We start from the raw sequence: 24,532 nt of genomic DNA, 5'->3' as shown, positions 1-24,532 counted from the left end.
AACCGCTTTGCTTTGTCCTACAGTTACCAGGCAGTACTCAGCTACTCAGTCTCCCTCCTGTTTATAAGTGCCCTTTAAAGTCCCAGGAGGAGAGTGTGTGGATGCTGTCCTGTTCCCAGCTAGCCTTGGTGAATGATGTTTTCCTGTACTGTGTGCTGAAGTATGTTGGATTTTAAAAGCTGCTTAGGATGGGAAATGTTCTATTCTTGGTTTTAGTGCCTTATACAGGAGGGCTATGGCCTAGTGTCCCAGGTGCAGTGGTGCTGGCTGGCTAGAAGGGGCAAAGTTTAGAATCAGAGTCACTTGAGTTGGAAAGAGCCCATCTTCCCTGCAATGAACAGGGATCTACAGCTGCATCAGGTCACTCAGAGCCCTGTCCAGCCTGACCTTGAGTGTCTCCGGGGTGAAGCATCCACCACATCTCTGAGCAACCTGTGCCAGTACTTCAGCAGCCTCACTGTAAAAAGAAAAAAAAAAAAAAAAGGCAACCCAACCCCCCCCCCCCCAAACAACTCATCTTTTTTCTTTCATCCAGTCTAAATCTTCCCTCTTTTAGTTCGAAACCACTTCCCCCTGTTTGGTTGGGTGCTCTGCTCCTGGCTTCCATGCCAGTAGGGTGACTAGAGAAGCCTGCTTTTGGGACTTAGCCTCCTGTTTGTGCCTTTTGGGGCTGTTGGGCAGCCTGAAGTGTAAGCAACTCATACAAAGCTTGATGCAGCTGTATGTGTTACTGCTGTGAGTGGTGTGGAGGAGGCTGCTGTATCTTCAGCCTGTGCGAAATTTACGAGCTGTGTACTGCAGCGGTTCACTTGCTTTGGTGTATCTCATTAAATAACTCAAGCCAAGGGCAAAAGTATGTGCTGCACATAAGAATTGTGGCTCAGTTTTGGAATAAGCAGGTCTCCAGCACTTGGAGTTGTAGAATGTGTCAGAGCAGGGCATTCCTTCATGTGAAGCAAGATTGCCACATCCTCTGTGGGGAATGTTCACTTTCCTGAAGCAAGCTGCGTTTGCCTTGGGTTACATTTGTCTTCTTCAAGTTTGGCTCCATGAGGTTGTGACTGGATTTACCTGCTCTGGCAGGTCTTTAAATCTATGCTGTGCAGGGAGATGAAGCGTGGGGCAGCGGAGCTGGCTTGCTCTGCTGCATCCCTGTTCATCTGTCACAGTCGTGCTCTGCTGTTCTCTGGTATGTGCTGGCATGGCTGGCCAAGCTCAGTAGCTCACTGCTGTGCTTCTGGGGGGTAAAAAGGGAATTGAGATCCAGCATGGAAATCAAATCTAGAATGTGCAGCCTGGGACCTGCATGTCCACTCTGAGATGAAAGAGGCTGATCTCTATTTGAGTTGTGTCTGTATGCAAAGTGACAGCATAAAATAACTGCAGGAGATGCAAGGTAAAGGCAAATCCTTCTTACTGACATTTGGAGCAACAGCCTTACAAAATACTTAATTTTTCCTTTCTAAAAGCTGTCCTTAAGCAGTGTATTTCAGCAAGGTGCATTAGAATACTTATCTGATTTTTGTACGGTTACAAGACTCTGAATTCTGGCAGGTGTGTGTTTAGCTTGGCTGTCTGGGAAAGAGTCTGGGCAGCTGAACAGAATTTCTTTGGGGTATATCAAGGAAAAATATCACAAGCGTGGGTTAATTCTAATGCTGGTTGCAAGCAGTGACATGGATTGCTGCAGCACAAGTCCTGACAGGAGGGCGGGAGTTAAAAGTAAGTCCAAGTCTGACCACTTGCTTTCCATTCAAGCACAAACATGACAGAGATGGAGAGTCTGAACTGAATGGTGTCCAGCCTTAATTTGTGATGAGTTGGATTTGATGATCCCTGTGGGTCCACTTCCAACTCAGGATATTCTGTGATAGGCAGAGGTGGGTGCTGGCCTTGGTTTAACCTGCCACTGTAGATCCATAGGCAGTTGATGGCCGTTGCTGCAGCCTGTGTGTGGAATAATTTATGACGTTATTTCAGCAAGCACATGGGTGAATGCCAGCAGTTCTCAAAACTCTGCCAATGCTCTTGTGAGTGGTGGGGCTGCTGCAGGAAAAACAGCACTAGATTAGTGCAGAGTAATGCTTGGAAGTGTCACGCTTAGTTCCTAAGGTCCCATCCATTCTGTGCAGCAGCTCTGGGCTCTAGGCAAGATGCTGTGTACGGAGAGCAGCAAGTAGGCATGTGTTAATTGGGAGTGTTATTCAGGCATCAGGCAAGGTATGGGGGAAGCAGCATAGAAAGTCTTCTAGCTACAGAGTTTTCCCAAGCAGCCTTTGCTCTCTCTCTGCTGGTTGGGAGGACAATGGCATCATTTGCAAGTACTTGGACTGTGTGGGTGAGTGCTGCAGCACTTCATCACACAGCCTTGAAGCATTCTGGTACCCCTACAGGGCTGTTGGGCCATGAGCTTGGTGCTGGGTGTCTTTCTGGGGCCTGAAGTGCTGAAACTTTCCCTCAGCCCCTCATAAGATGCAGCTGCAAACCACAGTGTTTGCCTGCAGCTCTTCGGCCTCCTGCTTTTAATTACTGTCGCGACACTGCCAGCAGGGTGGGAAGGCCGAAGCTCCAACTCACTGAGTCAATGGCGAGCCACAGTAGGCAGGCAGGAAGCCTCTGGCAAGGCACAGGGCGGGGGCAGTACCTGCCTCTCTCTAATTGTTGTTTGTTCCCTGCTCATCCAGTGCTTGTATATGGGAACCTACCAAGCAGAAACTCATCAAAGGCTGACCTAGAGCTGGCACCCAGCAGTCTTGCAACTCACCCTGTAGCCATCGCCTGGGGGGGAATGAGCAGCTCAGACTGCTGGCCCTGCCTTGGGAGCTATGGGGCTCTGTGTGCCTGCACAGGGGTCAGTGACTGGCCTGGGTGCACTGTTCTCTGGTTAAAGACTCCGTGTTCCCATAAAATGTCATGTATTAGATAAGCATCGGCCCTAATTGCAGTCTCCTTGTGCTTCTGAACAGCACTGATAACTGAAATAGCACTGATAACTGAATTCCTGCAGGCTGGTGTCCGCTTCCTAGTGGATAGGATGAAGTACACAGTGATGTTCTGGGGCTTTCACTTGTGATCTCACTTATCAGTAGGCAATAGCACCAAAGCACTGACATACTCTGTCAGATTTTGGCCTTGATGAACCTGCTGCCAAGTTAGGGATGTGCATCATTTTATCAGGATTGGTAGAATAGTCCTGAAAAACCATTCAGAACACGGCTGCATGTTTTTTTTAATATTCTTCATGTAATAAACTTGGTGGGACATCAGGCCCTTTAAAGTTGCTAGTAGGATTTGAATCAGGGTCTCAGAACTATTATAAATGGGAACATGATTTTATGGATCTAGGGCATCTAACTAGAGTCTGGAATTTAGACATTAATAGGAGTTAGTTTGTAGAAATACTGTTAATATTTTCCTTTAGGAGATCTTGTTCTTTATGTGCAGTTGCTCAAAGTAATACCCAGTGTTACAAAAGAAAAATATTTTTCTCTTGCTTATTTCCTCATGCTTGGCATTTATACATCGTTCCCAGTGTGTTCTTTTATTCTAGGGTGCTGATTTGGAGTGTTGGGGTGTATATGTGGCTTCCTTGAGGGCAAAAGTTAAAACTAGTGCCCTAAAAGAAAAGAAGGCAAGAAAAAGGTCAAGAAAACTGGAGATTCAGGAGTAGACAACATCTGAAACTACTTGCATGAATACTTCCTCCCCTTAAAATCTGGACATGCTTAAAATCTTGCTGTAGGTACTCAGTAGTGCTGCTGAGCTTGAGATACATACGAGCACGTTGCAGACTGTAAAATATGAGGCTACTGGGGCAAGCCCAACCTCAGTGATGGTTCATGCCTATCAGGTCTGGTGCAGCAATGCCACGGTGTCATGCTTTGTGCCTGCAGCACCAGGGCCTCCTGGGGACTCTGCCTTAGCCTGAGTAGCTGCTTGCCCAAGGCCACTCTCAGCTCCCTGCCAAGAGGCTTTGCTCTCTACTTGCATCTGCAACCCCCTTCTGAATTTGTTGGTTGATGTTGGTCATTGTCCTTGTTTCTGCTCTGCGAGCAGGTCCCTGACCTGTGGTGGTCTGCGGCCAGAGCCCAATAATAGAATTCAGAAGAGAAATACAGTGTGATTTGATGCAACCCCAGAACCTCCAAAGCTTGCTAGGACAAGATTTCAGGGGAGAGACTGCAGCCCTTGGAGTTTGATCCCTGCATGTGAACTCTGAGATTGTCCACAAGTCCTAGTTCTGGTAGGTACAAATGCAGGAGCATCTTTATTGGGAGAAAAACTAGTCACTGAAGTGGCCCTGTGCCAGCCTTGTCCCCCTTCTGCATCCATCTTGGTTGCTCTGAACCCCCACTATTTCCAGATAATGGGGAAGGAAGAAAAGGCTAACTGTGCAGGCTGGTATTTTACTGAGAAAGATGCATGTGGGAAATGTGGGCAGACTTTTCACAGGGGATGATTTATGCCAATTCTGCATCTGGTTTTATTTGTGTTATTAGGATTAAGCTAATAAATGTGCTTGAAGTGTAGATTATGGGAAATTGTTATTTGTCAGCACTGTATTGCCAAGAAGATACCCCTGAACTATGTAGGAGTATGCAATTGCTTGGTCTAGCCAGCCCTAGGGAGCCTGGATACAGGAATGCTGTTGCAGAAGAGAACAGTGGTTTCATAATGAAGTACCACCACTGAAGAACCCCATTCATCTGTTTGTGCTTCAGAGGTATGCTGTTACTTAGATTTTTTTTTTTAAGCATCAGTTTGTCAACAGTTTTTTAGGTGTCCAAACCTGTGTACGTACATGCTTGGAGACTGCAGGCTGAAGTGGAGGTTGAAGTGGGCTCTGTTTTGAGCCCGGCTGCTTAAAAATGTGATGTCTTAGGGGGAAGCCTGGCAGCAAGTTTGAGCCCTGGCAAGGAAGGGGGAGAGGAGAGAGGGAGAGAGAAAGAGAGCAGGGGAGAAGGATAAATGTCGTGAGCTTTAGCCAAGGCCCTAACTTGTGTTAGTCAATGGAACCAAACCTTTTAGTCATTGCCAGATCTGTTTTTTCAGCACTCAAGTCAGGTGTGTGTAGCCAGAGCTCTAAAATGATAGGTTTATCTGAGCTCATGCATTTTTCTGAGAAGTTATGGTCTGGACTTCCCCTGGTCTCAGGCTTCATTATTTCAGTTGCACAGTAGTTGTTCCTGTCTGACTACTGGTAAAGGAACAGGAAAATGAAGGCAACTCATGTGGCTGTTTATCCTGAATGCTGTGAAGTTATCTGCTTTTCCAGGTCTTTTCTCCAGGATCTTTTTTTTACCTCCAAGACATCCCGTACAAAGACAAGGATGTTGTTTTCACTCCATGTTATGCAACTGTAGCTTTCAGAAGTTAAGTTCTGTGGCTGCCCTAAAACATGGCTTTTCCTGCTGAGAAATACCTTGCTTGTAAGCTGCATTAGGGAATTGCCATCAAATAAGTAAGGAAATCATCATGGGCTGTTTATAAGAAGGTGAGGTGATTACAGGAATTGAAGCTGCTCTTATGACCTCAGCTTGGCTTGATGGAAAAAGCTCGCACAGCCCTGCAAGTGCTGAAAGCTGCAAGCTCAGGTACAGGTATGAGCAACACAAATAGTGCACGCCCTTGTTGAGGGGGTGTCCAGTAGTCTCAGGGCTGTCCCAACAACGTGCCTTGAACCCCCTGCTTCTTGCCAGCTCCAGTGCTGGGGAAGAAGTGGTGCTCACTGCTTCTCTGGGGCTTGGTGCATCCTATGGGCTGTGGTGTGGCCTCATTGCTTTCATAATGTAATCCCAGTTGCATGGATTGAACTACTTATTTAATTCTGCCTCAGTCAAAGAGGTGTTTGGAAAATAGGTCCTTGTGAAAGAAAATTGTCTGACAAACCTAATGCTGGTATCACTGCGTGTAAGTGGGGAGGATCCATAGTATCAGGCTGGTCTCCTGCAGAAAACCCCACTCTGACTTTAGGGTGATGGTTTCTGCCTGAGCTTCCTTTGCAGGGCACTTGAGGGTGTGGAAAAGGGAGAAGACAGTGTTGCTGTTAGCCTTCTCTGAGAAAGCTGTGAGATTTCTATAAAAACAATGCTGCTACTTTCCTAACCCCTTTGGAGGGGATCAGCAGAAATGCTCAACTCCAGAAAAGAGGTTAACTGTGCTTGGTAGGAGGCTTGTGGGGCCTGTGCTGCAGTGGGGGCTTGCTGTTTGAAGTCATGATCAGCGAAAATGCAGAGAACTTTTTTCCTCTTTATTGGGGGCTATGGAGAGGGTGCATGAAATAGAGACTTTGTGTATAGGGGTCTTTGTGTATACAGGAACTGGAGCGGCTCTCCAGGATAGAAGGCTTCTCTCCACCACAAGCTCAGGACTGGAGCTTGGGAAGCTCATCCTTGGGTTCCTTGTGACTGGAGAGTTAATCCTCTCCTCTGGTGCTGTGAGTGTTTGTTTAGCCTGCTCTCTTACAATGCGTATGTGGAGTTCAAACAGTTGGAGTGTATGTTGGGCAATTGCCGGTGTCCTGTCCAGGGATTCTTTATGACTTGGAGTATCCCCAGCATTGCAGCAGTCATCAAATGCCTTTGTGGTCCTGCCTCTTTGCAAGTGATGAATGTGGAGATGACTGTGGGAACGTTCCTGTCTGCAACGCACGTGTGAGAAAAATGTTTTGTCTTGTGCTTCCCAGCAAGCCCAGAAATGTAAATTCTGGGGCAGTCTATCAGTGCAGGCAGACACAAGGAGAAGAAAAGGCCTGGTGTGAAGTGGCCTTGCTGTCCCACCTCCTCCTCATGATACTAGTGTTATGGCTGTGCCACAGACCTGGGCCAGATCTACTTTCCTCTGGAAGATCTCTCAAAAAATGTTAATTGGGTGAAGACAAAACACAGCCTTCTGAGGCAGCCATGGAAACTTGGAATTAATGAGGTGGAGGGAAGGAAGTGCTTCAGCCAAAATGGGGAATTGCTCCTTGAAGCATGTCCTACTTACGAAAATCTTTCCCTGTTTAAAGACAGGAAAGCAAAGACACGCTGAAGTCAAGCAGGAAAAATTGTTACTGTTGAGAGCTTTAAGAGCAATATTTCAAACCTGTCAACTAAATAGTTCAATTTCTCTGCATGCAGATCCGGATCAACTTAACTTCATTCTTATTCCTGCTGAAAAAAGCAAACTACTTGCTAAGATGAACAGTATTATTTGTGACCCTCTATGTTCCCTGATTTCTGACCTCTTTTTAATTATTCCTTTTAAAGACTTATGTGACGCCCTATAATAGCTTCCTGGGCCATAAAGGGCTGTGCCTTCACACCCCAAAGTTGCCTTCCTCTTGATTTGAATGAACAACTTCAAATCTGGTTTTGCTGCTTGGTCGTTATCTCGATTACTTGATCAGTAACATGTTCAAGTACACACGTTGCCAGTGAGTGTAAAAATACAAAGTCATCCAAAGCTGAGGTATTTTATATCTCTCTTTTTATTCTGTATCTTTAATGGCACGTGTGCCTGTGGGATATGGCCTTAAGAAGAGCAGGTCAAAGTCAGCTCTTTCAATTCAGTCCTGGTAGGCAAATGAGTCCTTTAAAAGTCCCTGCTTAGTTTAGGTCCTCCAGTAACTGCACGATATAAGGCACTTCTCAGTTCTGAAGCCTGCTAAATGGGAGCTGACAAAACATGCCCCAGATATGCAGCTGCAGTATTGCAGGACAGAAGATGGGATTAAGAGGTGGTGAGCCAGCCTGCACCACCTGACAAGGAGAACTGCTGCTTTGTATGTGGAGTGGCCCTTAATTTGATTCAGGTATTGGAACAGTGCTGCCTTGTTACAGGTTTATAAGGAAGTCCCATGGGCTGCCTTTCTTTCTGAAAAGCTCTGTGTTTTGCTCCAGTGATGTTCATGCACCTAGCAAGGCCAGGGTTTGGAGAAGCCTGGAGAATTATGGAAGAAAACATGGCAATGGGCTTGGAGGCTGCATTGCCAGGTTTACACCCACTGTGCTCTGCTGCGTCTGGGACTGCATCCCAACAAATTCCCTGCTAGTGGGCCCCATGTGAGTCCTGCTGGGTTCGTGGGTCATACTTCTCTGTGTCATGCCCCATATTGTGCTGTGCCTCCAGCTAATGGCTGTTAGCAAAGGCTACATCCACTTATTTAACAGCCTGTGATGCAGCTGTTTCAGTGCTATTTTAAGTGCATGGTGGTGGAATACAGGAAGAAATGGCTGTTATTTTCTTCCTCTTTGCTGCCTTGGTGGACTCCATCTGTGATGTTGTAGGATTCTGTAGCAAAAGGGGTGTGGGGAGAAAAAAAAAACTTAGCTAATACCTACATAGCATCTTTCCTCTGCATGTGCTGCCTCAAAAGACAGTGCAGGGAAATGAGAATAAACTAGGAACAGTTTTGGGAAGGAGTGGGGTCTCTCAGCCTGGGGAGAATGGCACTGACTGTAACATTTAATTTGTCAGGTTGATGCAGACAGTCAGAAAGGCAGTTAGCTGCATGTTGTCCTCCTGTCAGGAGAGCTGGGCTGGGGGAGTTGAGAGCATCTGGTTCTCATTGGGCACTGCCTTTACTTGGTCTTCATTCTTGTTTGTGACATTATGTCTTCCCCCTCCCTTCCTTTTTCCTTTCCTTCCTCAATCTTTTTTTTTTTTTTATTCCAGTGAGTTTACAAGTCTTGCTGGAATGCACATATGGTCCTTATCATCCCCAAAGTCCAGCTTTTTTTTTTCCCTCCTGGTTAGCAATTTGTGACATCAGGGGCTGCTAGAGGCATTAGTCACTTTTACTCCAAATAGAAAAGTTAGTGGTTTTTGGAAACCTATGGAGGAAAATGTCTTTTATGTCAGCCCTTGGCACAAATGCAGCCGTTACTGCTCTGAGTCTGTGCTGACCTTTAGCCAGACATTTTGCCTGGAAGATAAATGTCCTTTCCTACCCCCTGCAGCCACTTTGGAATTGTTGGATTTTGCTGACTTCCCTCTTCCCAGAGGAATGTGGCTGTATCCTTTTACCTATCCTCATGCTGTGTGTGCTGTGCCAATGGAGGCTGCTCTGTTGGCCACAGGCACTTGGTGCTGGGCCTGGGAAAGCCAGACTCTTCTGCTACCCTGATTCTCAAGGATTAGAAGGATAAAACGGCATGTTCAGGGTGAGCCTTGGTGTTCCCCATGTCTTCTCTAGTTATTGAGCTATTTCTGGGCAAAAGTCAGGGAGCTGTGGCAGCACTGTGAGTGTTGGCCATCCAACTTGCCTCCCTCTGATGGATCTTCATAGTTTACTTGGCATAATAATCTGCAGAGCGAGTGGCTGTCTTCTGCAGTGGCTTGCTCCTTATGCAAGGAAAAAAGACCTCCCAGCCTCCAGTAGCTTGCATACATCTGCCCCAGCTGGCAGCCAGGCGTGGAGACAGGAACTCCCCCTCTTAGGCTGGTGACACTGATGGTTATCCTGCCTAAAACAACAACAGGCCTTCCTTTCGTGATTAATGGATTGATTTCCATGGTCTGCGTTCTTGCACCATGAATGTACTATGGTGGGGGGAGGGTTGTTTCCTTTTATTTTCCACAGTGTTGTTATATTTTTCTCATCCAAGAATTAAAGGCTCAGCCGTCACTTCAGCCTCTTCAAGGAAAGAAGGGGAGGTTACAAACAACTCCAGCAGTGAGCTTGGCTTTGGTGCAGGCATGGGAATGCTTCATATCCTATCAGCTTTAACATGGGGAGAGGGTCTGATAGATCTGCCTTGTCCCTGGTGCTCTTTGCTTCTGTGCTACTACTGCTTGCCCAGCTAGTCTGTTGAGGTCCCTGGCTTTGGATGCAGCAGAGATTACTTAAAGTGCAGGAACCTGTGCCTGGTAACGGGGCAAAAATGTGGCTGGCCTGTGCTGCTGACAACAATAAAAGCTTTCAGAATTTCTCAAAGGTTCCTCTGAAGTCGTGTGGCCTCCAATAACTAAACACTCACTTCATATTTGTGGTCTAGCTCCATGTTTTGCATACCAGAATTTTTCCCCTCTTGAATTGGAGGCTCATTTTTGTTTTCTTTAACTCTTGGGAGGCCATGTGAAGCTGACCCCCAGATGCCAGAAGCAGTGGGACAGGAGGGGATGAGGGGGATATTTTGCTGGCAGACTTAAAGCAGAAGGGGCTCAGCCAGAAGGCTGTTGGGGCTGAGAGAACAGCTGCTGTGGTTCGGGGCTGAGTGAGGAGACCAGGGCAGTAACTAAGATTTCTTTCTGGTCCCATGCTCTGCAGTCTCTGGGAGATGCTCCTTTCTGCATCTCAGCTTGCTGACCAGGCACCTTCTCAAGTACAAGGGAGTACTCTGCTTTGCACTGCAGCTCCAGAAGTGGCCCTCTTCTAATCCTACAGCCCACCTTCTCCCTAGCTGCAGGCACACTGTTGCTGTCTCCAGTGAGAAAAAATAGGTTTATTTCCCTTTATTCCTGTTAGCTCTGCCAAGCCACAGCGGCTTAGAAGGAATGAGCCACTTCTATCCTTGCACACGCTTCGTCAGCCAAATTGTTTTACAGAGCTTCACTGAATTACATCCAGACAAGCCCAGAGCATCCGTTACGGCACTGCTTGACCTATAAAGCCGTTACCACCAGGAGCCATGTGTGAAGAAAACCAGATCCAGTGCAGAGCTAGCAGGGCTCTGAGCCCACGGTCTTTCTTGTCATTCTGCAAGGAACGTCTATTTTTCCTTACAGCTAAGGGTGTTGGGAGATGGGGTCCAGGCAATTCATCTCTTCAGAACATCTGCAATATGATTGTTGATCCAAGAAATATTAACTGTTAAATGAGTTGTAGGTCACACTGCAGAGAGAAGTGCTCAGTATCTGTCCCAGTAAACAAGCATTTATTTATTTATTGCTCTGTAGCTTTTGTAGGGCTGGCATATGGTTTTAGAAGTTTTAAAATTCCTTTCTGGTCACATAGATAGTATATGAAGAGGGAGAGAAGGTTTGTCCTGTAAAGTGGGAGTCACTAGAAACAGGACTTAGTTCTAAGAAAGTTTTGAACTAAAAATTGCATTTAGGATGTCTTAAAGTCTCCTGGCATCTGACGCTGTCCAGACATTCACCCTAGTCTGTCCATGTCTGTGGTGCTCTCTGTGGAGGTCTGCAGGGCAGTGGTTTTCCCCAGGCTGATCCTGTTCATGCTTTCAGAGATTGCAGGCTGGGAGAAATTATTCTTGTAGAGTGCTTGCAAGAAATTGGTGCTTCCACTTTCAGTGATGTGTCTGGGCATTACTAAGGCACTTCTCAGGACTGCACTGTGGGCTGAGGGGCAGTGGAAGTGTTGGTTTGATTCAGGAGTGTGTTTAGATGCGGTGTGGAGGAAAGAGAGCTGTTGTGCTGAGTTCTATGAATCTCCAAAGGGAAAATGAAGAATTCCCTTGGTGGACAGGGTGATGATGTGCCTTTCCACTTGAGGTGGAGTGCCCTCTGCCTTCCTGTGGCGGGTGGAGTGCATTGGGCCCCAGAGTACTGCTCACCTCCCTTCATGTGTACATCTTGGGCCCTGGGCTCAACTCTGGGGGTAAGATCCTTTGCTTATGGCAGCCTTCCACTGCTTATTGACTGTAGGCACCCAGCTGACAGTGGGGTGACTCACTTGAGAACCCAGCCTGCTGCCTCTCCTTGATGGCTGTCACAGCAACTCACAGCCAGATCGTGGTGACCGTCTGATTTAACGTCTTGTTGTTTTTTAAACACTTCTTTTTTGCCAGACTGAATGCATGAATCACTTGCCTGTTCTGCTAATTATATGCTGAGGAGCCACACTTCTTGCTCTTCAGCAGAGGTTTGTTTCCACATTGGTACCTCTGAGCTCGTGTGCCACTCAGGCTTTCACTTCTTTCAGATCTTGCTGAACCTCTAGAGCCCTGGGGGCTGCTGGGCAGCTCTATGAGCTCAGCCCAGTGTGTTCAGGCTAATTGGTGGTGGCAAAAGCAAAAAGGTGATTGCAGAAGTGGTTTTGACTGTGGAAAGATTCATGCTGATTATTGCAAAAAATAAAAAGTGCTAATTGTGATACAAAGGTGAAAATGTTCAGCCTCTGCCATGAGAGAGGAGAGAGATTAATTCAGCCCAGCAGTCTCAAATTGCCCGGCATATTCCATGGAGTATGTAATAGGAATATTGTGTTAAGCAGGGCTACATCTGTGTCAGTGGGCTGCTGGGGCCCCCCTGAGCACTTGCAAGTTGCTGAGCTCTCCTTGCAGTGAACAAATTCTCCTTTCTGCATCCCTACTACTCAGTGAAGTGTGCTGCTATTTGGAGACCACTGTGGGGACGTGGAGATGGCTTGTTTCATCTCTGCCCACACCTTGGGCTCCTGAGATTTTCCTGAGGGTTTTGCTGTTCCAGACAGATACCAGACTACACTTTTGCCTCCTGTTATGTGGTGCAGTTTGTAAAAAAAAAAAAAAATACCCAGTATTGAAAATGCAGATACTGGTCTTGTTGATGTTTGCAGCTTGCAGAGAGGAAAAAGAAAAAAAGCAATCAAAAAACCATGTAGCAAAAATAACTGACACAGATGCAGGAGATGACTCTAACTCCCATTCCTGCTGAGTAACTGATGATGAGGCAGTACTTGCTTTCCCAGAATATATCAGGGAAAGAGATGCCAGTACTGCACTGAGGGTTGTTTCACACCCACCACTTTCTGCAGAGCCTATGAGTCATGAGCACCCAGTGCTTTCTGGGATCTGCCCAAGCTCCCTTCACTTAACTATAAACCCAAGCCCACTGGCGTTTTAAAAAATACTTGTGTTACAAATGTTTTATTTAACCCATTCACAGCATGCCTAAATCCCAGGGTCTCCTTCTATCGACAAACTTTTCCAGAAAATCACTGTTGTGGATCGGTAAAAGGATTATGTAGGTAACAAGATGCTGAAGCCTCAGAAACAGTATTTGGGTGTTGGTAGTTTGCTACACCCAGTTCACCAGTCACAGGCATGGAGAAGCAGTCTTGAAAGTGCTTGCATGCCTTAGTGTTGGGGACAGTTAGCTCTGGAGCCCCACAGTGGAGAGCTGGATACAAGTATGGAGAGCTCATATGGTTAGACAAACCTGAGATGAAACTCTTGTCTCCTGAAAACTTCTGAGTCGCCTGATGAGTGTTGGATGTGACCTGCTGGTCAGCCTCCCTGTTACATGTCTGTCTTCTTGCCTTTACAGAATGATGACCTTAGGAACCTGTCCCTGTCTGGCCATGTGGGCTTTGATAGCCTCCCTGATCAGTTGGTTAACAAGTCAACGTCACAGGGCTTCTGCTTCAACATCCTCTGTGTGGGTAAGCTGTTTCACACTATGGGTTGCATGCAAGCCCACAAATTAGCACCTTATCCAAAGGGTAAGATCTGAGCCACTATTGACTTTAGTGGCAGGGAAGTGACAGCTTATTTCTAGAGCTGCTACAGGCTAGGAACTAGTATTCCACTTCTTTTTCTCTTCTGTCCCTTGATTTGAAATTTTTGAATTTGAAAGTGTTCGAGGTACTGATGGTCCTGGGGTCCTGCTTTTCCCAAAGACTGCCATAAGAAAAATAAGTTGATTTGGGAATTGAATGAATTTTTAGAAAAATGTTAATTTAATTTAAATTTAGGCACAGAGGCTGCTTCTCAATGAATGGCATTTCTTTTCTTCCAAGGCTTTGCCTGCCTACCTTGTTATATTCTTAGTTTTTCCAGTTGGAAACGATGTCGTTTTTAGATTCCAAATGATGTATCAAGTACAAAGTCTGTCACCTATTCTCTGCTGCATTTAATCTGGGTGCTGCAAGTTGGTTCAGTAGCCTGAGTTACTGTGTAATTTTACCCAAATTTTTCAGAGGTGCAATATGGGGAGGTACCAGATCCTTTTGAATATAGAGAGGTGCTGTCTCTGCATTTTATAGCTGTTATACAGAGACAAATCCATTGCTCAGCCCTAGGGAGCTGTGTGCTAAAATATCACTAACCTAGTGGTGGACACCTTCAGGATATCTCCTGTGATTGAGGTTTATGAATACTTAAAAATGCTGTCTTTTACTGTTAGCTTGACAAAGCAGTCTAAAGACAACTTCTTTTCATCCATTGTTTACTTAAGGCTTAAGAAGGGCATATTGTCCCTTGTAATAGAGGGGGATCCAGAGAGGTTGTGGGTGCCCCATCCCTGGAGAGATTCAGGGCCAGGTTGGATGGGACCCTGGGCAGCCTGATCTAGTACTTAATCTAGCAATTGGCAACCCTACGTGGGCAGGTGTTTGGAATGTGATGATCCTTGAGGTCCCTTCCAACCCAAGCCTTTCTATGATTCTGTGTTTCTAATAAGTTAATTAACTAGGAAAAAACCACAGCCCTCTGTGATGTTCTGTGGTAAGAAGAGTCTTTGTCTGCAGAGCAGGATAAACCATCTGAAAAAATCTGGCAAACTAACTCATTTCCTCTTCATGGCTTTGTGCATTGAAGAACAAGATAAGAGTAGTATACTTGTGCATGCTCAGGCTATCAGCTCTTTTAGCAGCATGAAACCTTTTAAAATTCAGCAGGGAACATATAGATTAGCAGGCGGCTCTTTGATCAAAATGGCATAAATTAATTGCCTTTTTCTCTTGCAGTAAATATTCCTCTCTTAGCATGACTTGATACATTTCCATTAGCAGCAATTTGCTCCAACTCTTCTCTTATAAAATGTGCTGATCAACCATTTTTAGCTCCACATTAAAATTTCACGCAAGTTCCTGCAGTTGTTCAAAGAGGAGAAACTTTCCCCTTAAAACAAAACTTTTCAAATTCCCTTTTCAGAAAGGATACCATCAACTTTGACATAGTAACGTGAAGCTTCTAGTTGTAGTGTGCGTGACTGAAATGCTGCAGAGCTGATCGAGCAGAACAGTCAGCAGTGCTACTTTCGTATCCAGAGCTCACTATAATACGTAGCTGCTGACTGTTTCTGTGGACACAAATACTGCATGGTTTGCTGAGGTCTTCTGAGTGGGGCTTCTGCACATTTTGAGTGAGAGATCCTAGAAGAGTGCAGACAGCCCAGAGAAATGCTTGGGGGCCATCCCAGATGCAGGCTCTCTTCTCCCGCTTTATTTTCTGCATTGGTGAATCAATCACTTCAATTTAAGATTTTTCAGGGCAGTGGGGAATCTTGTTCACAAGCGAGTAGTTTGCCTAAATGCTAACTGTAGTGCAACAATGAACGTGGTTTGGATTTCCTCAGAAGAGATGGAGCTTGGCATTTCTGTCACTTCTGTTGTTAAAAAATATGTGGAGAGGAAACTTTACTGAAAATTTGGCTCGTCTGTGGTATGACCTTGAGATACTTCCTCAGCCCACCCCCTGTTCACAGCATGGGCAGCAGTAGCAGTTGGAGAGGGTAACACTAAGCAAACGCTTCTGACTTAAAAATGGGATTTAGGCTAATGCTTTCATCAGTGTTACTAATTGCACTGAGGGATTAGCCAACTTACAGGAGTTGTAAAAGTTGGCATTTATGTAGTATGCTATTTCAGATTTTATTATTGTTTATTTTTAAAATTTTATGTACTTGTCTCAAGTCTTCATTACCCAAACTGTGTTTTTGGTTTTTGTAATTCTCTTGAGAGACAAATAGAAATTGATTTTGGGAGGAAAAAAAAAAGGCATAAAATCACACAGAGAATTGAATGTCTCCTTGAGAATCAAGCTTAGAGTTGAGAGAAATTAGTTTGTTTCTGTAACAAACAAACAAAAAAAAAGCAGCAGAATGAGGACTTGACCAACACTCCAACACTGTTAGAAAGATAAGTATTTCTCAGTAAGAATGCTTCATGCTGTCCCTTGCAAGATGTGCAGGTTGGGGTTTTTTCTGCTGACAAGCAGGAGTGCATCTACAGCTCTGGTCAGGTCATAACAATTTAAAAACAACAAATAACAGCTGAACTCCACCGAGAGCAAATGCTTCCTTGGGAAAGGAATGATTATCTGTCTTACCCTTCATGCCAGTGTAGCAAGTCCAGTAACTGACTTCTGGTAGAAGCAGGCATTTGCTGGAAGGAGTCCTTTTCCTTTTCTATGCCGAGGGCCTTGCTCAGCAAATGTCTAAGTGACTGTTCTTAAAACAGTTTCTTTTTTTCCTTTTGCTGTTTCTAGCTCAGCAGCCTGGCTCTTTACCTGCAGGTGATAGCTTTTAGCTCAGAAGGCGTTTGGTTTATCTTCATGTCTTCAGAGCAGCGGCTTTTGCCTGACAGGAGCTTGTTTTGGATTCACTGGTGCATGGTGCTTTGATCAGGGTTGTCTGCAGGGTGTGCTGCACAGACCTGGCCAGTCTGACCTGCAGAAGCCAGAGCTGCTGATACTTCGTGACATCCACAAAGTCCCTTGTTCAGTCCAGGGGTATTGGTAGAGATAGGGACTGTCTCAAAAGACACCTATTCATCCAGGGATTATTTTACTTAGCTGTATAGCCTAATTCCACTAGTGGAAAAGCAAGGTAACTCCTTAATCTGGTGAATTGCCTGAGGATGAGATTGGGATGGGAGATGGCACCATTCTGACTCTGTTTTTATCTGCTCAGGTGAAACTGGCATCGGCAAGTCAACATTGATGGACACTCTGTTCAATACAAAGTTTGAAAGTGAGCCTGCTACACACAATGAGCCTGGTGTGAGATTGAAAGCCAGGAGTTATGAGCTCCAGGAGAGTAATGTCCGTCTGAAGCTGACCATTGTTGACACGGTTGGATTTGGAGATCAAATTAACAAAGATGACAGGTAAATTTATTTCTACTGGGATGAGTCCTGGTGCTGATGTGCTCTGAGATCAGAAAGTCTTGATCCTGTGTGGGGAACAGGATAGGTCCCCTGTTGTTCTGAGGATACTATGTGGTTCTAGTGTGGCAGCTGGCACTGCTGACCCTGAGAGGTGGGTAGAAGTGGCAAGAAACTGAAGAAGCAAAAGGATCGAGTAGAGGGTTACAAAGCTGGAACTACATTTCTGCCGGCCTTATCGTAGCATCGCTAAGGTTGGAAAAGACCTCTGAGACCATCCAGTCCAACCTTTCACCAGCAAGTCCACTAAACCGTGTCCCTCAGTGGCACATCTACACATTTAATGAACACCTCCAGAGATGGTGAGTCCACCGTCTCCCTGGGCAGCCTGTTCCAATGCATTACCACTCTTTCTAAGATGAAGTTTTTTCTAATATCCAACCTGAACCGCCACTGGCAAAAGGCCATTCTGTCTTGTCCTGTCACTGTAACCTGGGAGAAGCTTACCCCTGCCTCACCACAACCTCCTTTCATGTTATTGTAGAGTGCTCAGGTCTCCCCTTAGCCTCTTCTCCAGCCTGAACAATCGCAGTTCCCTCAGCCACTCCCCATAAGACTTGTGCTTCAGATTCTTTGCAGCTTCACTGCCCTTCTCTGGTCATGCTCCAGGGCCTCAATATTTTTCTTGTAGTTGAGGGGTCAAAACTGAACGCAGCACTAGAGGTGTGGCCCCATCAGCTCCAAGAACAGAAGGATGATCACTTTCCAAGTCCTGCTGACTACACTATTTCTGATACCAACCAGGATGCTGTTGGCATCTTGTCCATCTGAGCATACTGCTGGCTGATGTTCAACTGGTTGTTGACTAATAGCCCCAGATTCTTTTCTTCTACTCAACTTTCTGGGCACTGCCCTATCCATGTAGTTATGCGTGGAGTTAGTTTTTGTAACTGAAATGCAGGACCTGACACTTGGTCTTTGTGAATCTCATGCAATTGGCCTCAGCCCATCTATCCAGCCTATCCAGATCCCTCTTTAGAGTCTTGCTACCCTAAGGCAGATCAACACTTCCTCCCAACTTGGTGTGTTCTGCAAACTTACTGAGGATACGCTCATTCCTCTCATTCAGATCATCAATAAAGATGTTGAACAGGACTGGCCACAGTACTGACTCCTGAGGGAAACACTGATGACTGGTCTCCAACTGGATTTAACTGCACTCACCACCACTCTCGGCCTGGCCACACAGCTTATATTTTACTTAGAGAGGAGTATACCTGTCCAAGCCATGGACTGCCAGCTTCTCCAGGAGAATGCTGTGGGAGATAAAAGTCAAAGGCTTTACTAAAGTCTAGGTAGATTACCTTCACAGCCTTTCCCTAGTCCAATAGGAAAGGTCACCTGGTCATAGAAGGAGATTGTGTTGCTCAAACAGTACCTGCCCTTCATAACCCCATGCTGTCTGGGCCTGATTCTCTGCTTGTCCTACACGTGCAGCATGATTCACTCAAGATGATTTGCTCTGTGAACTTCCCTGATTACCAAGGTCAGACTGACAGACAAGTAGTTCTACAGATCTTCCCTCTGACCCTTCCTGTAAATGGGTGTCATGGTAGTGACACAGTCCCCTGTCACCTAGGTCCTCCTTGTTTGACAAGGACTGCTGATAAATGATGGAAAGCAGCTTGGTGAGCACTTTTGCCAGCTCCCTCAGAACCTGTGCATGAATCCCATCCTGACTCATCAACATCCTCAATTGCCTGTCCCTCAAGTTCTAAGACCCTCGTTTCTATAGTGGAAGGGCACCTGAAAGGATGAGGTGGGCATGGAGGGCGTTTGCCTGCCACCTTAAGGAGAGATCTATTTCTATTCCTCCCTGCTTCTTAGGTATTCTTCTCCCTGATGGCAAGAAGGTAGGGGACCCTCTGCTACTTGCCAGGTGTCCCCATTGGTGCTCTTCTTGCAGGGATGGCAATGTTTCCCTCCACCCATTCATCTCCCTTTCACACTCCCTGATATGCCTTAACATCCTAGTGATGACTGCTAAGTGAGCTGGCCTCTTGAGCTAGGAATGGCTCCAGGCAGCTCTCTGCTTGCCTTGTGGGGTCTTCCTGATTTCAGGACCCTCCCTTGCACACTGCAGTGCCCTGCTCCTCTGCACAACTGCCTGCCTTGTCAAAGAGTTGATGGTGGTCATCTACTTACCACCCTAATGGCTTTTGCTCATTGCGCGTGTTTCCAGCTAGCAACCATCAAGTGAAACTGGCATCAGCAAGTCAGTGTTGCTGGACACACTGTTCAGTACAAAGTTTGAAAGCAAGCCTGTGAACAAGGCTGGCGTGAAATCTTCCAGGTAATTAGTGATAGGATGAGAGGTTATGGCCATAAGTTGCATCGGGGGAGGTTCAGGTTGGATATCTGAAAAAATTTATGCTCAGAATGATTGATAATGCAGTGGTACGGGCTGCCCAGGGAGGTGGTGCAGTCACTCTCTCTGGAGGTGTTCAAGAACCATGTGGATGTGGCACTGAGGGGCATGATTAGTGGGCGTGGTAGGGAGGGAATGATGGTTGGACCTGATGATTTTAGAGGTCTTTTCCAACCTTAATGATTCTATGATTCCATGATGCTATCTCCTCAGTTTCAGGACACAGCTTGCACACCACAATCCCCCACTCTGCTGCTGAATGTATATGCACAGGAGGTGATCCCCTTTGTCTATGTGCAGCTTAGTTTGAGTATCTACCTGAAATGTAGAAATACTTGAATACGCATTCTCATGTTGCAATTGCTTTTCCATTTTTAGGTGACTAGAACTCAGATTGTAGTTCCTGCCCACATCATCTTGCATTGCTCAAGTCCAGCTGAGTTTTGTTTTAATCTAGGCACAGATTTCAATGTTGCCAAGTATAAAGTAAATATTCTGGGCAGCCTGTGTTGTGAGCAGCCTGCACACAGATATAGTCCGTTATATCTATCCACTTGGATTTTTGGTGTTATATTTAAAAACGGTCACCTTGTGATAATGGCTAATAAGCTAATATTAATGCATTTCCTAAATTTTGGAGCCATGCATTCCCTCATTACAGCAGTCCCATCTCCCTCTGCAGTCTTCTTTGCAACTCTGTTCCCTGCACCTAGATAAATGAGAGATGCTGACTGTCAATGTGTGCAGTGAGCAAAAGCCATGAGGGTGCTAGGTAGATAAACAATATCATCTCTTTGACAAGGCAAGCTTAAAGTGAAAGAAGATTCCACTGACAATTCTGTTAGTGTGGAGACTGAGCAGACGCTGTTTCTTGTTCCCCAATGAAAACTTTGATTTTTTCAGAATATTATTTTTACAATGCTTTATTTCTGGAATGCTTCCTTGCTCCCTGACCTGCACTGAAGAGCAACTGTTGTCCTTGTTTTGCTGCTCCCACTCCTAGCCAATGCTATGGAGCTGATGCAGGGAGGCACGCGTGCAGCCTGGAAGGAGCTCTGCACATCAGACACTGCCATATGCTCTCAGGCTAGAACAAAAGCTGCTCAGAAGAGGAGCAGGTGCTCGGAGTGGGGATGCTCTGCAGCTTGTTACTGCCGGGTCACTTTGCATTTGCTTTATTCAGCAGACAAACGCCAGTGGTATAGGTAGTGAAGCCCCTCTAACTTCCTGGCAGCCAATTGGAAGCAGGGCCAGTTTTGCTCTGTCCCAGAGCAAAGCTCTGCTTTTGTGTGGACTTTGCCATGTGTAAGGTCTTGCTTTATTAGCTTCTTGGGCCTGCAAATTAACTAACAGTGCTCAGTGGTGTTTTCTGGGTGTCTGACGTCAGTGGCCATTGTACAGCAATGGCTATTTCCTGCTATAGCTGTTCCTTGGTAAATTGAGCAAGACTCTGTTCTACGTAAGCCACAGTTTTGACAACTGCTTGAACAGCTGCAGTGGCATCTGGAGCAGAGGATCAGGACAAAAACCTTGTTGGCTGCCTGTTGTGTTTCCTGGAGGACCTGAAAACACCCCATTGCTTGCTTCCTCATAGCCACTCCTCAGGGAGGACATGAACACCTCTATGAATCTAGTACTTGAGGTAGTGGCAGTGTTGTCTGGTCTCAGTGCCATCCTCAGGGGTCTTAATTGGGCCAGAGGTTCTGAGGTTGCACTGGTGGAGAAAAAAGCAAACAGAAAATTTCTTTTCCAGAAGTATAATCAGTCAGATCAGAGCATGTTAAACCATGTCAGCATTTTTTTTCAGTCAAACAGTCTCAAATATGCAGTGACTTTTGAGTTTTGGTCACAAGCTTCAATTCTGAAAACCTTTTTCTTTTTTTCCCTCTGTATATCTCTCTTTCCTCTTTTAAGATCACAAACAAAATTATGGAATAAATAAGGGGAGGTGATTTCATAGTTACATTTTCTTATTTCTGGTGATTTTCAATGGTGTTGTCAGATCAGTGGTTCAGAACTCAATGGGAGATACTCCAAAACAGATTTTTCTTCAGGGTAGCAGCTTTGTGTGCACCTAAAGTCCAGGCTCTCTGCCACATCTCCTTGCTAATTTGTCCATAATGAACTCCCTGTGCACCAAGCAAAAGCACACACTTGGTAGGAAGGGCCGGTACATTGGATGGGGAAGGTACCAAGTGTAGCACTTTTCTTTATAATGCTCAGAGCACCCATGAAGCTTCCTGGTGTTGTTCGGTAACTTGTGTTGTCCCAGCAGTAAATGTTTGCTCAGTGCTCTCTCTTCTCTCTCCTCAGCTACAAGCCCATAGTAGAGTACATCGATGCGCAGTTTGAAGCCTACTTGCAAGAAGAGCTGAAGATCAAACGATCCCTGTTCAATTACCATGACACCAGAATTCATGCCTGCCTGTATTTCATTGCACCAACTGGACACTCACTGAAATCCCTAGACTTGGTCACCATGAAGAAGCTCGACAGTAAGGTACTTGTTGGCCATGTTATGCCCATTGCACAGCTCTGTTGGTTTTTGTGGATTTTATGACGTTGCCAAAGACCTAGCTAAACTTGCACAGAAAAATACTGTCTGTATTTAGCAGCAGGGAATGGCAGAGATGTGGTGTGAAAATTTTATTACTCGGGCTGGCTGCTGGGATGGGTCATAATTCAGTGGTTCATACCTTGCACAGATTTAATAGAAGTGTAGACTCTCATCCTTTTCCGGTCCCACTCCCAGTTAGGAAACTAGACTGCTTTGCTCCACAGCTACACTGTAAAATTGACTACAGGAGAGCTGTGGTTTAACACTGCCAAGTTCAGTGACAGGTTTGTTCACAACTGAAAGATCACTTGGCTGCTGGGGGAAAAAAAGTATTTTTTCCTCTTCCAACCCATAAACAAAAATGAGAGGTTGAAGTTGAACTCAGCTAGTTCTGCACTAAGCTTTTTGCCATCTCTAGTTTACTTTATCCAGCGACTAGTTTTGGTGTAAAACCTCATATAAGTACATGTGAGAGGGAGAGAAGTACATCCGAACACTTAAAGTCACCTTACAATCAAAGAAAAACAAATCAGAATACTGTGTCTGCATGCTCTGAGCATATCCAGCTAGACACAAACAGTGATTTGTTCTTCAAGGCAATGTAATGTTACTCTAACCGTGATCTGATAAACACCAAGAATCTGAATAAATGTTACTCTCCTTGCATTTTTTCCAGTTACCCTCCTTAGTCTCAAAAACTCGGTTTTAAGCATGGTTCCTTACTACTAATTAGTAAGAAGTTTTGATGTCTCTTCTTTCAGGGAAAATAACCAATGTACAAGTATACATTCAATTGAGGTTTCTCTGTGTTTTTTATACATCATGATTAAGCAATTTAAATCTGCCCACCCTGCTCCCATGGATTCTGATTCTGCAAAAGATAAATGATGACAATGCTTCTTTATTTCTTAGAGTGACCCATTGATTGGGGTTTATTACAGTGATGGAGAAACATCCCTGCTCTATTCAGCTTAAAATAGGGTTAAAGTGATTAACCCAAAATAAGCTAAATGGCATTCATCCCCATTCTTTTGGCAAAAGAAGGATTTAATAACTCCAGGACATCCTCTGAACAGAATTAACTGATGTAATATAAGAGGATTTTCAAGTACTGTAGATAAAATCCCTTCATATAGGTCAATATTATCATCTTCCGCACTAGCAATATTGTCTACTGTTGCAAAGGAGGATAGCAAGAGAAAAGCAAGTTCTGCAAGATCAAAGACAGAAAAATGGTCTGTCTGGAGGAAGTGGAAAGGAAATAACGCCGCTTTCCTCCTTCTTGCATGCCTCTAACTTCTCTCAGCAAAGCAGACGCTTGTGCGGTGCTTGCTTTTTGTGGATCAGTTCAGCTACATCTAGACTCTGCCATCTCCCTGTGGCTTTCACATGCTGCCATTTGCTGTTTACTACCAGTGTTGCACACTGTGTGGGGAAGAGAGCCAGTCCCTCATCTTTAATTTCTGTTAACCACATCGTGCTCTTACCTTTGATTGTCCAAGAGCTGTAAAGGGACAAAACCAATCCTCGCTTTGTAGTGCAGTGGTGTAGTAGAGTGCGTGTATGCATATGGGTGGAGGAGCAGACCTCTGTTACTGCTAGCTCCCCTCCTGCTCTGGTGGGACAGCAGCCCCATGGTGTGCCCTCATGTCTCTGATAGCAGCACCCAAGTGAGTTCCTGTGGGAGGCTGTTGTCTGAGTTTGTCACAGCCACCCAGCCTGCTGTGGCTCAGAGAAGTGCCTAGATGGTAATTTCCTTTTTTTTTTTTTTTTGGAACAGCCTGTAATAGTCTATGACAGCATTTCCTGTCCAACCAATTTGGATGAAGAGGGGAATATGACAGAGACAGGAAATAGCATGTTGCCAAATTGCATTTGACTTCTTTTTAAGGCCATAATTGCTGCTGCCTCACTATCCTGACTCTGGCAGCAGCCATAGGGAAGTCTTCTGCTGGGTTGGTGGCAGCCGGTGGCGCTGCTGGGGCTATTGCTGCAGGATGCACGTGCTGCCCTGTACTCTCCTCATAGTGCAACATGTGCAGTGCTCTCCTTGTCTTGCAGGTGAACATCATCCCCATCATTGCCAAGGCTGACACCATTGCAAAAAACGAGTTGCACAAGTTCAAGAGTAAAATCATGAGTGAGCTGGTCAGCAACGGCGTCCAAATCTACCAGTTCCCAACAGATGAAGAGACAGTGGCTGAGATCAATGCCACAATGAGCGTATGTCTTTCTTTGAGTTCTGCTCCCCTTGCTTTCTGTGGGGCCATCCCCAAGGGCTGGGCACATTATACTATCTTTCTTTTGGCTTTTGAACTGTGGTCTGTGCACAGAATCCAGGCTGGCCAGAAGACTTTTGGAACTGGAGATATGTAGGCTGCCTGACCTGACACATTTCCTTGTCTGTCAAGCAATTCTTCTCTGAGCATTTTTCACGTTCTTCCCTTCTCACACTGCTTCTATCTCAGGGAGGAAGAGGATGGGAGGCAAGACCTGGAGCAGTCGAGCAGAGGGCTGAGGTTTGGGTTTCTTGTCCTGAGTGACCATTTGGTGCTCGGTGGGGTGAATCACTTCTGCCTTTGTTTTGTTTCCCAGTGAGAGCGGGGTTGCCATTGATGCTCCAGTTCTTGGCAGGGCCAGTGGCCATCAGTGGCATGGGCTCTGGCTTTCATTTCCTTCCCTTCTCTGCAGCAGTAGCAGTGGGAACTGAGGGCAGACAAGACGGGTAAAGTGAGCATTTAGTGGGTTTTACACTGAGAAATGACAGTTTGCCGTGGTTCTGATTGAAGTGCAAGGG

General features: G+C 45.7%; 1 protein-coding gene across 3 annotated transcripts in view; it reads left to right on the top strand.

Annotated features, from left to right (window-relative positions):
• SEPTIN11 (septin 11) overlaps nucleotides 1-24,532 on the top strand; it is a 47,915-nt gene that overhangs the window by 7,428 nt on the left and 15,955 nt on the right. For all 3 annotated transcript variants that reach the window (XM_031596759.2, XM_090139076.1, XM_090139077.1), the window contains 4 exons: nucleotides 13,192-13,306; nucleotides 16,558-16,753; nucleotides 21,492-21,678; nucleotides 23,797-23,958. In XM_031596759.2, the coding sequence (XP_031452619.1) occupies nucleotides 13,192-13,306; nucleotides 16,558-16,753; nucleotides 21,492-21,678; nucleotides 23,797-23,958 (660 nt within the window). Of the gene's footprint in view, nucleotides 1-13,191; nucleotides 13,307-16,557; nucleotides 16,754-21,491; nucleotides 21,679-23,796; nucleotides 23,959-24,532 lie in introns of those variants that run through there.

Source organism: Phasianus colchicus, chromosome 4 (assembly GCF_987193195.1).
Source record: "Phasianus colchicus chromosome 4, bPhaCol1.hap1.1, whole genome shotgun sequence".
Taxonomy (NCBI): domain Eukaryota; kingdom Metazoa; phylum Chordata; class Aves; order Galliformes; family Phasianidae; genus Phasianus; species Phasianus colchicus.
This window is presented reverse-complemented; position numbering and strand designations above follow the sequence as displayed.